This window comes from Phlebotomus papatasi, chromosome 2 (assembly GCF_024763615.1).
Source record: "Phlebotomus papatasi isolate M1 chromosome 2, Ppap_2.1, whole genome shotgun sequence".
NCBI classification, from domain to species: Eukaryota; Metazoa; Arthropoda; class Insecta; order Diptera; family Psychodidae; genus Phlebotomus; species Phlebotomus papatasi.
The window spans coordinates 83,194,137-83,209,380 of NC_077223.1; the positions used below are offsets into that span (position 1 = coordinate 83,194,137).

Sequence of the window (15,244 nt, forward strand, 5' to 3'; positions counted from 1 at the left end):
ATTTACAAAGCCATTCTCATTCGGAAGGATATTCTGTCCTAAGGAAATAAGAGTAGGGGAAAGTACTCTCCCTTCGAACGTTCATGCTTTCGAATAATGTGAATTTTCTTTTAGTTTTCTTAAGTTTTCTTTTGATAAGCTAACTAATATTTAATAGAAATGTGTAAGTTTCTTAGGAAAACTGAAAGTAAATTCATATTATTCGAAGGCATGAACGTTTGAAGGGAGAGTACTTTCCCCTATCATCCACCGCCGGCCCATCTTTCTCTTGGTTCTATAAGACAGTTATTTTGCTTCTTGGATAGTATATCCAGTGAGTTTTACAATTGGTATTAGGATTTATAAAGGGATATTCGGAACTTAAATGTAATACCTCAAAATTGCTTTTGCATCACGTACCTTCACTGGTTCACAATAGATTTAAACCAGTTCTTAATCACTGAAAAGATCCCCCAAATTACCTAGGAGGAGTAATACAATTGAATTTTGGAGAAAAATTACACATCGATCAATTCATCACCGGTTCATAACCGATTATGCTATTCGATATACAATTTTTGAATTTTATGAGTTTCGCGAACCAATTTTGGATATCTCACTTAATTGACCAGGGTTTCTAAACATGTCATCTCTAGATTTTTGATCGAACTAATTTTTTTCTAATGTATTAAAGATTATTCCACTGAATTTTGTATAAAGTCTGTCCTAGTTCAAAGATTCTGACCTTCTTCTTAGAACTTAGAAGCTTGTATTACAAAAAGTTATAGAGCATACCATCCACAATTGAATAATTCGTACTTAATTATTTTAAATTCAAAATCGATAAATATTAACGGTATTTCATTGAAAATCATTCATACTAGTTTACGCCTGTCACTGATAGTAACATTTAGGCGTATTATAGCAATAAACTTTGAAAGCTTTGTTAGCTTTATGTTCCAAATAAGGTCATCTCTTGCGGAGTGGCAAAATGAATAGATATATAGAAAAGCTGTTGTTGAAAAAGCCGCATGGTCGTATTTTCACGTTCTTCTAGAGCTGTTGTTAGCACCAAGAGATCATAAACGTATTTTTTCTGACTTTTCTATAGAAATGGAAACATGGAGAAATTGGCAAGAGAAGCGAGAAAATGGTCATAGTCGTATCTCAGGAGAAGTTTTATTTTGGTAATTCTGGAGCGGATGGCACTTTGGGTTGCCACCTTTTGCATTTGCAGACGAAGACTCAACTCTAAAAACAATCTCCTAAAAGCTACATTAATACATAAAAGCTCACTTTTTTTGCCCCTTCTCATTCGCTCTCTCTTGTCTTTTATTTCGTCACACAGTTACAGGCAAGTTTGGAGAGAGGAAACTTTGTGCTTTTGTTGAAGTGGAATTTGGGTCGTGGGCGGATGAGAGGGAACAAAGTCAAAAACTCGATTAATCTTCTGTGGCAGGAAAAGATTCATTAGATATCCATGACGCTATTTGTGGTTACAACAGTACAAATCAATTTCTCCTTTTATTCACAAAAAAAAATCCCTGAGAAGTGGCTGGATATCACCTGAAATGAACATTTTAGGACTCAAATCCACCCTCAATCATGATCGATTTCTGGCTAAGTCGCTTGTTTAGTCTCATACGAAAAATTGTTCATTAATGAATCATTTTCGCACCAGCAACTGTTGCACTGAGCGTGTAATTTTGGGCACATGGAAAATAATTACTGGCAATTTTTTCCATGTGTCCCAGTATTAATAGAATACACTAGTGAACGGATTGGTAATTTATAAAAATCGATCACTTAAAATTTATCATGGAAAATCTATGAGCTTTTATGAAAAGACCAGATTTATTTCCAAGCCCTAATTTAAAATTAAAAGAACATGCTTAATTGAAAGTTACTCTTAGAAAATTAAAGTGATTTTGTTGATATTATCCACATAGAGGAAGGTTTTGAAGTTACAAATTATCAAAGTTTCTTATCATACAAGTTTTTCCTATCTTTCTTAGAGAATCCAACCCATGTCAATAGGGGGAGGTGGGGCTACTTAGAGCTGTCTATGGCTACATTAATATACAATTTTTCGAAATATATCTAAACGAGGCTGGAACTAAACACAATAAGGTAAAGTGCCCTCGACTCGACCGGTGGGCCAATTTCTATGAAATTGTCACTGATTCGTATTTGTTTATGGCATAATTGACCTATTAATGTTAGATCATACGCCAAATATTAGTACAAATATAAATAAATTGAATAAATAACTCTACCGATCGACTTGAGGGCACTTTACCTTATCATTTAATTGTACAATAGTTCCATATTTGACCGAAGAATTCAATTAGTCTAGCAGCGAAGTTCGTAGGCTTCCTTACAAACTTTACCTTTTATTAACCAGAGCTTGAACTTATGAATATGGGATACGACACGACACTTATGCCCTAGAGAAAATTACGGGTTAAGTCGAGAAACAGCTTAGAGGGAAACTCATGGGAATTTAGTAAAATCCTTATTTTGATTATAATTACGCTAAGCCGTCTTTTGGTTTAAGCCGTAAGTGTCAGGACTAGGCCACTAAGGCTCTCGATTTCGCAGAGACGAAAAAGGACCTATTCGATAATAGACATTGAGTTAAGTACTATAGCCTCAAGAGTTATAATGATAGAATGATAAGTAGAACAAAGGGAAGTTCACTAAGGTGTAATAAGCTCAATGAGTTTCCGATATACGTAGGACTTTAACGATGGGCTCAAGAAATTTTTCAATGTTGAGGGTCGACCGTTAGGATGATATGAGTCAGATGTTGGAATTTCGGTCTAAAAACTTTCTTGTTCTTCTTTATGTTTTTATTGGCCGAAATGTTTTATTGATCGAAACGTCGGCCAATAAAAACATAAAGAAGAACAAGAAAGTTTTTAGACCGAAATTCCAACATCTGGCTCAAGAAATATCCCACAAAAGAATTCAATGAAGCTTTGTCAAGAAGGATAAGTTCGGTATTCTCTGCAAGCCTGTCGCCCAACAAGATGGAGTAGTGGCCTCGACACTCTTTTCAGGAAGGAAGACGCTGCTACATAGTAATCCAGAAAAGCCGACAATAGCCCTTGCACTTTCTCAAGGGAAATGATGGAAATCCCGTCCGTCTAGAAATAGGGGAAAGCATTTAACGCTTTGTATTCCTCATCAACCTTACTATTATCTCGTTTGTATATTGTTTAGATACACTGAATTTTAATTTGTATTTATATTTTTGATTTAAATCAAACATAATTAGGGTCCGTCCATCTTTTCCGACTTTAGAGGCCGTCCATCTATTAAGTCAGAAAAATTTAAATAGAACAGAGGAACTAAAAGAAAAAAAGTACTCTACCCCGAGTGAACGGCATAAGAAATGCCGGGCTGCGACGTCCTAGCGCGGTGGAAGGGAGCTGTAGCTTAAAACCCCCCTGACACAAAGAATATGCGAAAGCTGGCTCAAGTGAGCTCTCGGAACCAAGAGCCTTCGCTACCTGACCGAAGTCCCCAAACCACAAGTAAGGCTAAGTATCCCGGTCTCCGAGAAGTAATCAAACGGAATAGGAATAAGACAGCTCTCAAACGTAGGAGGATGGTAGATCATAACTTATAACTAACCAGAATATTTCGGTATCATGAAATATGATCACGAGCACGTAGACCACAAGCATACCGAGTACATTTGTGGAACGTTACAGAAAGCCTCCTATTTATTCATGTTGTTATAATAAATAATAATAAAATGCTTGCACAGCATTTCATTAAGGAACAAGGCCTTCCCGCAAGGGCATTTCTAGAATCAAGTGCAGTGAAGCTCACTGGATGCAATCTGAACACCTTTAACGCCAGAAAAATTCCTGGTGACCTAAAGGGGATTCGAACCCGGGACACTTGGATTATAGAGCGATTGCTCTACCCTTAACCCATTGAGTGCCCTTATTTATGTTTTTTATAGTTTTTTTTATTTATGTTTTTGATTTCGGTTCCTCCCATCAAGGTCTTCACAAGATCATCATCGCGGTCCTTGACCATTTTATTCCACTTTTTCTTGAAGTCTTCTGTATAGGCTAACTGGATAGACTGACTCTTCCAGAGAGAGGAAGTAATTGAAATTTTCAAACAATGATCGTAGAAATATTGATTGAGGAACTGGCTTCTACAGTCTATCTTAGTTTTTGAAGCTGTACTTTGTCTCACATCTAGTACGAGACTTTGTGGTGCACTAGTACTATTCTGGCAATTGTGTAATTGTTTAAAGTCCGATTTAACGTATGTTTAATTTAACCTTCTAGTTCGGTTTTTGGCCGTCCGACTTTGTGTGTCTGTGTGATGAGGGGTGACTGCACTTTACAGTTCTTCAATCCATTCCTTTGTTTGAATTCCCCCCCCCCTAGATTTTAGTCGTTTCTTTTAAATTCAAATATCGGAAGTACTTGGAAGTGAAAGAAGTGCTTGAAATCACCTATGGCACTTCCGGAAGTGTGGAAAATTTTAACGTTATCTGTACAAATTTAGGAAGTGCTGGAAGTGGTGTACACGATTTTTTCAAGTAATATCTCCCCATTGTTTCGTCCATAAATCCCTCACGGAAATTATCTTTCATTCCAGAATTTTGGAATACGTGAACGATGAGTTTGCGTTTCTTTCTCTTCTCAGGTAATAACATCTCTCATCAAAATATCACATGATTAGAAACATTTTTATCATGGACACACCTTAAGGTAATTTGGATAATATTTTGGGTAATTTGAAAATGAGTTTAAATCGGTTGTGAACCGATAATCAACCAGTTATAAACCAATAATGAACCGGTTATGAATCGATAAGTAATTTTTGTCCGAAAATCAATTCTATTACTCCTAAATCTATTTTGGGAGATCTTTTGAATGATTAATGATTCGGTTCAAATCGGTTGAGAACCAGTAAACGGTAAATGATGCAAAAGTATTTGAGGCATAGCATATATTTAAGTCACGATTTCGAACACTTCGCAAAGTCTGGGATACTTTGCCACTCTTTTTATCTGGACATTTTAGACGAAAAATTGGATGATCATAAGCATAAAACACCGCTGTTAATTTATACACACTCTCGCTAGAAGGCAGGGCACCCTGGCAAGGAGATATCACACTTCAAATTTATTTCTCAACGCCTTAGTTCTTGAACAATTGTATTGTAAATGATAACTGTAAAATAATTCTCAAAATAAATTATAGGAGTAAAATAAAATCCTCTGATAGCTATCCTTATATAGGTCGAACTCTACCAAAAGAGCAATAATCCTTCTATACTTTTGACCTCTTTGAATTTTCACCTTCAACACTTCAGGGAGCTTTTATTTAGCTTTTCACAAGGATTTTCTTTTTCAAACGTCTTCTGCTGTACTCCGTTGTCATCATTTTATAAAACAATTAAAAAAAAATCATTTAACCACGACATCAAACATAGTTATCATTATTTATACCTTTGAGTATCTGAATAATGCAATACAGCTATATTGAAATCCATTTATTTTTTATTGGCCGTAAGTTGATTCAAAATATTATTCGAGGAAAAAAGTAATAATGACTTTAACCCCTTTAACCACTCAGTTATTGCAGCATGGCCTTGCAATTTCCAAAAGTCTTGCATTACAACCTAAACTGAAGGGAAAAAAATCCATTTTTTTAGTTTAGGAACTGATTTTCAAAATTGCAATATTTACTACATTTTCCCTTTATTTTTGAATTCAAGGTGGTTTAAAGTTACACAAAAAATTAATTCTTATCGCAAAATAGAGGTGAGTGTGTTATGGAAACACGTGACAAACGACTTTTTGCATATATTTTTTGGTAAATAATAAAATTAGAGGTCAGTCGTGAAATAATTATGGGAGATGAAAAACCTAGAAAATTTACAGCACCTTTATTTATTATCCCAATCTCCTTTTTCCGCTTTAGATTGAATTTCAAAACCATTAATAAATCCATAAAAGTAAGCTAAATTTTTTTGTTAGAAAAAGAAATATGGCATTTAATGAAGCATTAAAAACTTGAGCAACATTCACAAATTGCTCTTGGGAGTAGCAATTGCTGTTTCGATTGAAATTTTGAAAACAAGCTGAGTTAACTTTTAAACTTTTTTTTTTATTTTGGTGTCAAACACCTTTATTTGAATGTGATCTTAGGAAATTATCAACTTGGTGTTTTATTTGGTCAATTTTACGGCCAATTATCGTACAAGATCAAGAGGCACCGGGTCAACCTTCGCAAAAAGGTGATGTTTACTGGAAATGTGTGTGGCTGCAGTCAATGGAAGTTTGAGAATTTGCTCATTAATTAAACTCTCTGGGTGAGTGGAATGTGAAGAAATTGTGAAATTCACTATTTCTGTATAAGCTTGACCAAGGTCAGGTATCACTCATACACTTTAAGTCGTCTACCGACTTTTTTTTCAAACCCAGTAGAATTACAAAGTATAATTTATCTTTCTCACCTCAGCATCTTTTTTTCTCTTAATGTCTCTCACAATGGGTAGATTTTGATGAAAATGAAAGTGTTATGCCAGTGATTTGTATGTCAGCAGGGCATACCATTTTTCACGCACTTTTTGCCACTAATTTTATATGAATGGACGAAACTAAGGGGCTATTTGCGAAGTTTTGAAGCTGTCTACAAAGTTTAAATAAATTTTTAGAACATCTTAATAATGGCCTAAATCAGATGAAGAATAGGGGAAGTGTGCCAAATTTCGACCAGCTTCTAATTTCGGCCATGCAATTAAATTAATTAAAATTATGTATGTAATCTTCGAATATAGTCAATTAATTCATTTTGCTTTTAAATATTTATTAATTTTAGAATGTATTAAGACAAAGACCGTTAAATTTTAGGTATCATTTGAATTTAAATTGCGTTGTAAAAACTCAGTGTGGAAAGAGTCTTACAAAAGATGTGACAGATCACTTGTGTTGTAGCAGTCTTACGATTTGTGATGAAGTGCAGAAGATTTTCCTTCGGTGTTTTTCATGAAAATTTTATGTTTATTTATTTATTTATTTATATATTTGACTTTTGAGACACAAATCTCTTGAAAGCAAAGTGTGGTAGTATAAGAAAAAGAGAGTAACAACAAGCGTCCACCGCTGTCTTAGCGTTGATGACCAACCTCCAGAGCAAAACGGTGGAAAAGCTCTTTCACAGGTTGTGTAAATGTAATCATATTATGTTACATTGTTGTTGATCCCGTGTTGGAAGAATCTGCGAAGTCCATTGTAGACCGCCCAGGAATCCAGGAGAGTACCAACAGACGCAAGCCGCATTCAGTGTGGGAACGAGGCATTGCTACGCCGGGAGACGGCTGCCCAACCAGCAGGAGGAAAGAAGGAGACACCACAGCGGAGGCATCCCAAAATTGATAGTCAGATTCTTACTTACTTGATGATTCACCAGAAGCATCTCAGACTTCGTGGCCGGCGGAGACACCCTTTCAGAGACGGCAGAGACATACTAGGACTTGTGACCAGTCGAGACCAAGATCCCTATCAACCGTTTCCAGCTCAACAAAGACGAAAAGACCGTCCCCTGATCATTAAGAGAAAAGAGTAGGGCTGTACTAGGCTGATTGTAAAATAAAAATACCTATACAGAGTTACTGGGTGTTTCTCATCACTCAATTTATCGTCGAACCCTCCGCTTTGGCTTCAGTTTCGAGAGACTTATGGACAGGGTGTTTTTAAAGACGAACTAGGGGTACCCACTCTTCGTCGTTCGTAACAATATTATGTATATATTCTGCAGTCACATAAGGTTGGCCAGACTTTCCGGTTATTTATAGCCCGATTGCCTTACTTACTACATCAGGATCTGTAAGTGTAATTTCCGTATTGACGAAGTCGCGGATCCTACCATGGTGATCAATGGGTCTCTTCGTGACATGGAGACACTTTCCAAGGATGTGGTCCAATGTCTCCAGCATTGGTCCACATCTGCGACAATTTATATTAGGTTGTGGACGGAATCTATTCAAGGCCACTCGGTTGCCTAGCGTCCCTTGTTTATTCAAATCCTCAGCGCCGTAAGGAAACTGCTTGATTTTGGCACTTACTTTTTGTTCATTGCAACAGTATTTTTTCCTAGAGTTTTGATTAAAGACATCTATTCCTTTCATCGAAGAAATAGGCCAGTTGATGTGGTCGGAGTTTGTAATTTTTCTGGGTCTTGCCTCAAAGCCTCCTTCCGCAACCAAACCACGCATAATAGGATTCTCTGCTTGGAGAAAGTAAAGGCCAGATTTCAGGATGGACGATACAACAATAACCTCAACCTGTTGTACTCGAAGGCCACCGTCTTTTCGGCTACAGTATAGGAGTCCATCTATTTATACCGACTCGAACTCACAACTTGTGAGTCAAGCCGGGGATCTATCCGTCCAAGAACCAACGATCTTGCATATAACGCCACTGAGATCCCCAATTTTAATCAAATTCAGTTTTTGATGTGGTTTAAGGAGTAGCTTTTGGACTCTCTCCAAATATGCCCTTGTAGCCCTGTTAACTTACTTCCGTCCCAAGGCGGCCTATTCATGCCTAGATACTTTAGAAATGAACCTGGGTCAATGTGTGGAGGTTTATCACCCTAGTATGAGAACTGACAGACAAGGATCCCTCAAAATCTTTGGTTCTGAGTAACGATTTCAAAATCTACGTACTTCAGGGCCGAGATTCTCATTCTGAGCTCGCCGGGGTAGTTTTCAACCCTAAATTGTTTTGTTAATTACACTGCCAATCCATCAATAATGTCAACGCGCTTACAATTTATATTGTCGCTGTTTACTAAGCCTGTAATGCCCAACGCACAATAATTTTGGTTTATTAAACATAATTTTCACATTTAAACCCTTTAAGGACGATTGGAACACCAGTGTCCCATAAAGAAAATTTTTTTTTCCTGACTACTTAAAGTTACTTTTTCCTTATGTTTGTACGTAATTGCAAAACAGAAGGTAGAAGGAATCTAGAATATTTTTTGCAAGTCTCTAGCTATTTGCTATGTAGTTAATATTCAAGCTCAAAAAGAGCGAATTTTTAAATTCTGAAATTTATAACTGATTTTATTTATTTTTTATACTTCCAATTTTTTTTTTAAGCAAAACCCTTTTGGCAATAAAAACTACAAGACTCATACGTCATATTTTTCATTAAAGCTAAAAATATTATTCATTGGTATTGTCAGAAAAATTACTTAAATTTTTGGGCTATTTTTGTCCCTATCGTTCATAGAAGCACAAAATACACCGGATGCGATTCTGTTGGACTTTCCAAGGTTAGATGTAAGACTTATCTTTGATTATGTTTCCCAGTTTAATTTTTATTGTTGATTTTCAGTCCGTAAAAAGTGTCTCGTCGTTAAAGGGTGAATGAGAATGAGTTAGATTTAGATCCAATCATCTCGCTCATTCTCATGGGAAATTTTTAAAGCATATTTACAAACAAAAGTTATTGTGCGTTGGTCATAAGAAGGATTTTTCTGACTCATTTCTCAGTTACGCAAATAATTTTTTTTTAAATATAAAGTTTGCAGATTATTCGGGCCACCCTGATTAGTCGGTATCTTTAGTCATTTAACTTCTTAGTGGTATCGGTCACGCGTAGATTTGCGCAGAAATGGCCGAACAAAACACAACGGTATACCTCTAAAACTTCAGAATACTAAATTTTCCCAATTTGCAGTTCTTTCAAGGACTCAGGAGCTAGCATTTACAAATTTAAATTGATTATGTACTCAAAATTGTTTGCGAGGAGCCCCTACAGTAACATTTTGAACTTGTGACGAAAAGGTGCAATGGAGACGCCTGGTGGGTAATTAAAGCTGAAGAAAAATTAAGCATGGTTTATTGCAACAAGTCACTTTAGAAATTTATGATTGAAGAAAAAACCCAACTACAGAAAGATACTGAAAAGATGAATAAGGGAAAAAATAGACCCACATGAAGTAATATTTACATAATAAATGTTTTTAAGGTCAGCTTTTTGTTGCCGTCTAAATTCCCTCCTCAATTTCACGATCACAGTGTTTGTGATGCTACGGCAGAGAAATTTTGAAGCCAATGTCTTTCCATAATTCATGATTGAAGACGGTCAAATATGCAAAAAAAAAATATCATGCGACAATGGCAATCCGAATACCATGAAGAATTTTCCGTATTTGAATTCGATACGGCTCCTTCAGACTCGTTCATCTTCCTAGCCAGACCATCAACTTTTCCTCAAGTTCACTCCCAATGTCAAATGAATATCTTACTCTCGTCAATAATTCACGAGACTTGGCGTTCGAGGATGAAGGAGCATTCTAGATAAATTATCTCTTTGGAGCATCTTTTGCAAGATAATCAGTCACTTGTCTCTATTTAGCAATCACTCAATTGCTCATCACATTCGTCTATTGTGATTTTTTTCTGCACATCTCAACATCAAGTTAAGTGTCAATGACTTTCACATTTTTAAGATATTTCATGAAATATATTTGGCTTCATCGGAAATTGATCGGAAAATTTCTAAACGGTTTAAGAAATTGCCCAATGCAATGTTAACCTTAAATTTAAATCCAATGTATACCAATGTTATCATGCAATTCTTATCTATTTTGAAATTTCTGAAGTTTTAGAATGCAAGATTTCTCTCTCAGGAATTGCAGAATCTTTTATTCATTTTAACGTAATATAAGTTCAAGAGTGCAGTCTTTTCAAATTCATCATATTTATATATTCAGTGGACATTTCAGGAAGCTCTGTTTTCACCTTCATCATTAAAATTAATGAATTTTATTCATAGTCACAGTGTCAAAGAATTCTCTTCGTGATTTTCATAAACCTTGCGCAGAATTATTTTGAGAAATTTATTGTGCTATTTTGCACTGAAAGACCGAAGAATGAAAATTCAATAAATTTTTCAGATTCCATGAAATATTTCAGTGATATTTTATGAATCAAATATTAAAGCTATTTGATTCCATTTAAACATTTTCAACATTAAATGAAATACACAATCCCGTAAAATATTTTAGCCTGATAGTTCTCGGTGTTGTTAACGTTCTAAATGTTTAAAAAACAAATATGCAAATATCATGATAGAATATTTAAAAAATATTGCGTTTCAAGGTGCAAAGTAATTTTTAGGTTTGTGTCTTAGCTAAGGAAATGATCTAGAAATATTCTACACTGATTTATGATTCTCTCGTCTATTTTTAAATAAAGTTGGGCCTTACAATTATTTTATTCAAATCCACAATATTCAAATCAAATTGTTTTGTCTGTTCAAATTGCATTATGTTAAAACCCAGTTTCCTTTAGAAATACACCAAAAGAATGTAGCCTACAGCTCAATGTAGTCCATCCTCCCACTACTAACAATTGAAGAAAACTACCTAACTTTAAAAACTGTGAATTCTCTAACTAAAAATATTAATATATCGATTTTAAAACGTTTCTAAATTTTAAAATTGGTCAATTATTATAAATAAATAAATATTCATAAAATATGGAGAGATCTTAAATGTACTTAAATGGTTTGTGTCTCAGCTAAAGTATTTATTTGAAGTTCTCTGAATTGTTCTAATAGAATGAGATTACCTTAAATGTTCAAACTCTGACTTATCTCTTTAATTCTTTTTTTTCTAACAAAAGATCTATCCAAAACCTAAAACCACTTTCGTTTCTTAACAAAAAATAATCACCATAGGCACAAAGCAGGATACCTTCTTAGGAACTTTCTTAATTTTTTTATTGATAGTGTTGCTGTGAATTTGTATTTTCGGCTCAAATATATTTTCAAGCAGTTTGCTAGATATTTTTTCATCGTTTTTTAGAGATATTTAGTAGACACGAGAACGAACTAAAAGCATGGTGTGTGCCTCGGCTTAATACAAAATGTAAAGAATGTTAGAATTGTTTTCTGTTATTTTATAAAGCATAGTATTTTTTATAAATTTTAAATTTTATAATATTTCATATTATTTAATGAATCGTTTAATTTTCAGGAAGAAAATAGCTACTATAGTATATGTCTTTGCTAGATACATATTTCTAATAAATTGTGATTCTGCGAAACTTTAATTAAATACCTGTGTTTTTTTTGTAATATTAAAATAAGAATAAAACATAAACTGAACTGATCTGAAAGATAAAGTTAACTTCCCATAATATTCTGTATAACAGTTTCCTTTGAATGAGTTTTCGTATTCTAACTAGAGACTTAACACTTTGTAAAACTCTCTGATATCTTTTCTCAAAATTAAGGAATTTTACAAAAAAGCATATTTTTGAAAATAAAATAATTATCTAAAAGACCTAAATATTACATGATCGAAAAAGGAATTAAACTAAGCGATCTTTTTATAACAGTCGTATAAGAGGAATTTCTAAGATGCAAACGGGGAGCCTTGTTCGGAAATCCAAACAAACTTTGCAATATAGTAATGATTTAAGTGATAATCTGAGTGGATATTTTAACCTTGTCAGCTGCTTTATAACAATTTTTATAACAACTTTTACTGACAATTTTAATCGAGAAGCAGTGTTTTCATTAAAATCGGCAATGTTATTGTTGATTTATTTCCTATTTAATTTTTTGTTAAACACTCTAAATGATGATGTTACTTTACAGATCTTTTTATAACAGTTTCCTGTGCAAGAGTTTTTATATTTGTCTTACAGGCAATCTTCTTTAAAATCACGATGTTTCTTTCTCATGAAATTTCTGAATAATTAATAGAATTTTGTATGCTATTGCTAAAAACTATGAAATTATAGATAGATAGATTTATTCTAGGGACAGCAAGCGGCGTCCAGTTTCAGCCGCTCCATCCTCCTCGTGCATAATGTCCTCGCCGACTCGCCCGCTGCATCCAGGCCTCCATTTAGGCCCCTTATACATCCCCGTTATTAAATTATACTAGTGTGCGTTTTATAATAAAAAATACACTCAGTTATAACAGTTCTCTATGCTAAAAGTTTAGTTCTTTTTTCAAATAATCTATGAAAATCACAATATTTCGTTTCATCAAATCCTGTAAATCTTAAATTTAAATGCTTTATGATCACTGAAAGTTCTAAGACAGGAATTTAACTCAACGATCCTTTTTATAACAGTTTTCTATATAAGAGAATTCCGATCATCCGATTTAATTTAACAGAATTTTAATTTAAAAATTATATCACCAAAAATTCTTAAATTTCATGACCTTTACTAAAATTTCAAACCAGTTAGCTTTCATGAAAACTTTCAACCTCACTCGGAGCTTCCGCCGGTTAGGTCGAAGCGCAAAAAAGCACAATAGCAATCTGCAAAAGACGGTGCGCGTTCTCAAAACAAACTACGGGCAAAATTGCACAAGACACGAAAGCATTAACTTTGGTCTTAATGCATAATGAAATTTGTCTTTGACCACGATTTGATGGGGAGTTGCATAAATTTGGATGAATGTAAAAAAAAAAACCAAAGCTGTGTGCGAAGCATAAAAATATTATAGCTGTATAATATGATTTTTTGAGGGGGGACAAGACCTAGGCTATCACTCTTGATTTCCAAAATCACACCAATCATTCACTAGTTCGACTGTGACTTCGGTGGTTTGAACTTTTTGGGGCTCTAGAAAATTTTCTTGGGAAAGTATTGTTAGTGTCTTTTGTCTTGGTGAAGTTCTTGAGAAGTTAAGTGAAGAGTCTCTTTAGAGGCTTCTTTTCCCGCCAAGTGAGAGTGATTGAAAATTATTGTAGGTGAATGTGATGCTTCAGTGATGATTAGTGACAAAGTGAACAATTGCCCTCGGTGCCGTTAATTGATTATTTTCTACCACATATATTTCACTTCCTGCCCAAAAGTGTTAAGCAACGTTTATCAAAAATGAAAGTGTTCCTCATACTGACAACTCTTGCCCTCGTACAATGCAGTCCCACCTCTAGCCTCCTTGAAGGCATCCTGGCACTAAATTACACGGAAAATGTGTCCGAATGGTGTGCAGGTGATCTCCAGATTGTGGAAGATGCCATCAGGCTACAGGATGTTTGGGCCATGAAATGTAATGCATCTCGCTTATCAGTCGAAGAAGATTAAAAGGTTGCGTCCAGTTGAACTTTAATCCCAAATTGAAATGTTTTGCATTGTCCTGCAGTGTTGGATTCATCGGGGCGTATTGAATCGGGATTTGTATGGGGCAACAACTTCTGGCTCGGCTCGAAGTCCTCATGTGCTCGCCTGGCCATCCCCTATCCCGTTGGTCTGTCTGACAGAGTTCCGCGCAACAACGTGCCCCACTTGACAGACATTGCGGCACCAATTCCTGTGATATATCGCGTCATTTACGTACGACACTCTTCCCGCCTTCAGCTGGACATGCAAATACTGGATCTGGTATTAAACTCCACTATGTTCCATTCAGGGATTTTATTCCTATTTTGCCCTCCCAAAACACACATTGCATTTTCACCGTGTACACTTTTTTTAGCGCTAATGCACTCAGAAATAAAACGGGGTGAATACATTATGCTAAATAGACTAAGTTTGATACGTAATTAAATGATTGATTTATCAATCACAAGACAGTTATTCAAAATTCCTTAAAACCTAGCTTTGTTCTTTTTGAGAGCAGTGATCTTGAGAAGAGAAAGAACAGAAATTAGAAACAGTGATTTGTGTTAAAGATTGATTTGTGTCAAAAGGTTAAGCTGCCTATACACTAGACAAAATTTATTGCAATATTTCTTTTCAATGTCCAATATTGACAAGAATTGCCTCCACATTGCAAAGATTTATTGACATAAAAGTTTCAATATTGAAGAAAATTTTCCAGTGTGTAGGAAATTATTGCAATATTTGTTTCAATATGGAGCATTTTTTTTTCAATATTTTATTTCATTATTTTGAATGACTTCACACTAGGCCAAATAATGTCAATAACAATTTTCAAAGTGATATTGAAATAAAATTTCAAAGAAATGCTAAATATCCGATATTTCCTTTAATATTTTTTAATGGTCAGGAATTTTCTTCATTCAGAACATCACAGAACTGCAGGGATTTCCTTGTTCATGAATGAAAACACATCCAAGATTAAAATCCAAGTCAGTAGTATTCTAAGTAGTATTCTTCTGTATTGAGTATTCTGGGTGTATTCGACCAAGTGCACAACAAAATTTCAGAGGAACTGTGATTTCTGCAGGAAGCAGGTGAAGTGCTAACCAAGCCGGGTTCTTGAGAAGATTTGACAAA

General features: G+C 34.8%; 1 protein-coding gene across 2 annotated transcripts in view; it reads left to right on the forward strand.

The window, feature by feature from the left end:
• LOC129804706 (nose resistant to fluoxetine protein 6-like) overlaps positions 1–15,244 on the forward strand; it is a 71,608-nt gene that overhangs the window by 41,458 nt on the left and 14,906 nt on the right. The window contains exons 1-2 of one of the 2 annotated variants that reach the window (XM_055852249.1): positions 13,668–14,054; positions 14,148–14,386. The exons of the other annotated variant lie outside the window; for it this stretch is intronic. Of the exons in view, the coding sequence (XP_055708224.1) occupies positions 13,880–14,054; positions 14,148–14,386 (414 nt within the window). The 5' untranslated portion in view covers positions 13,668–13,879. Of the gene's footprint in view, positions 1–13,667; positions 14,055–14,147; positions 14,387–15,244 lie in introns of those variants that run through there. 2 annotated transcript variants of the gene reach the window in all.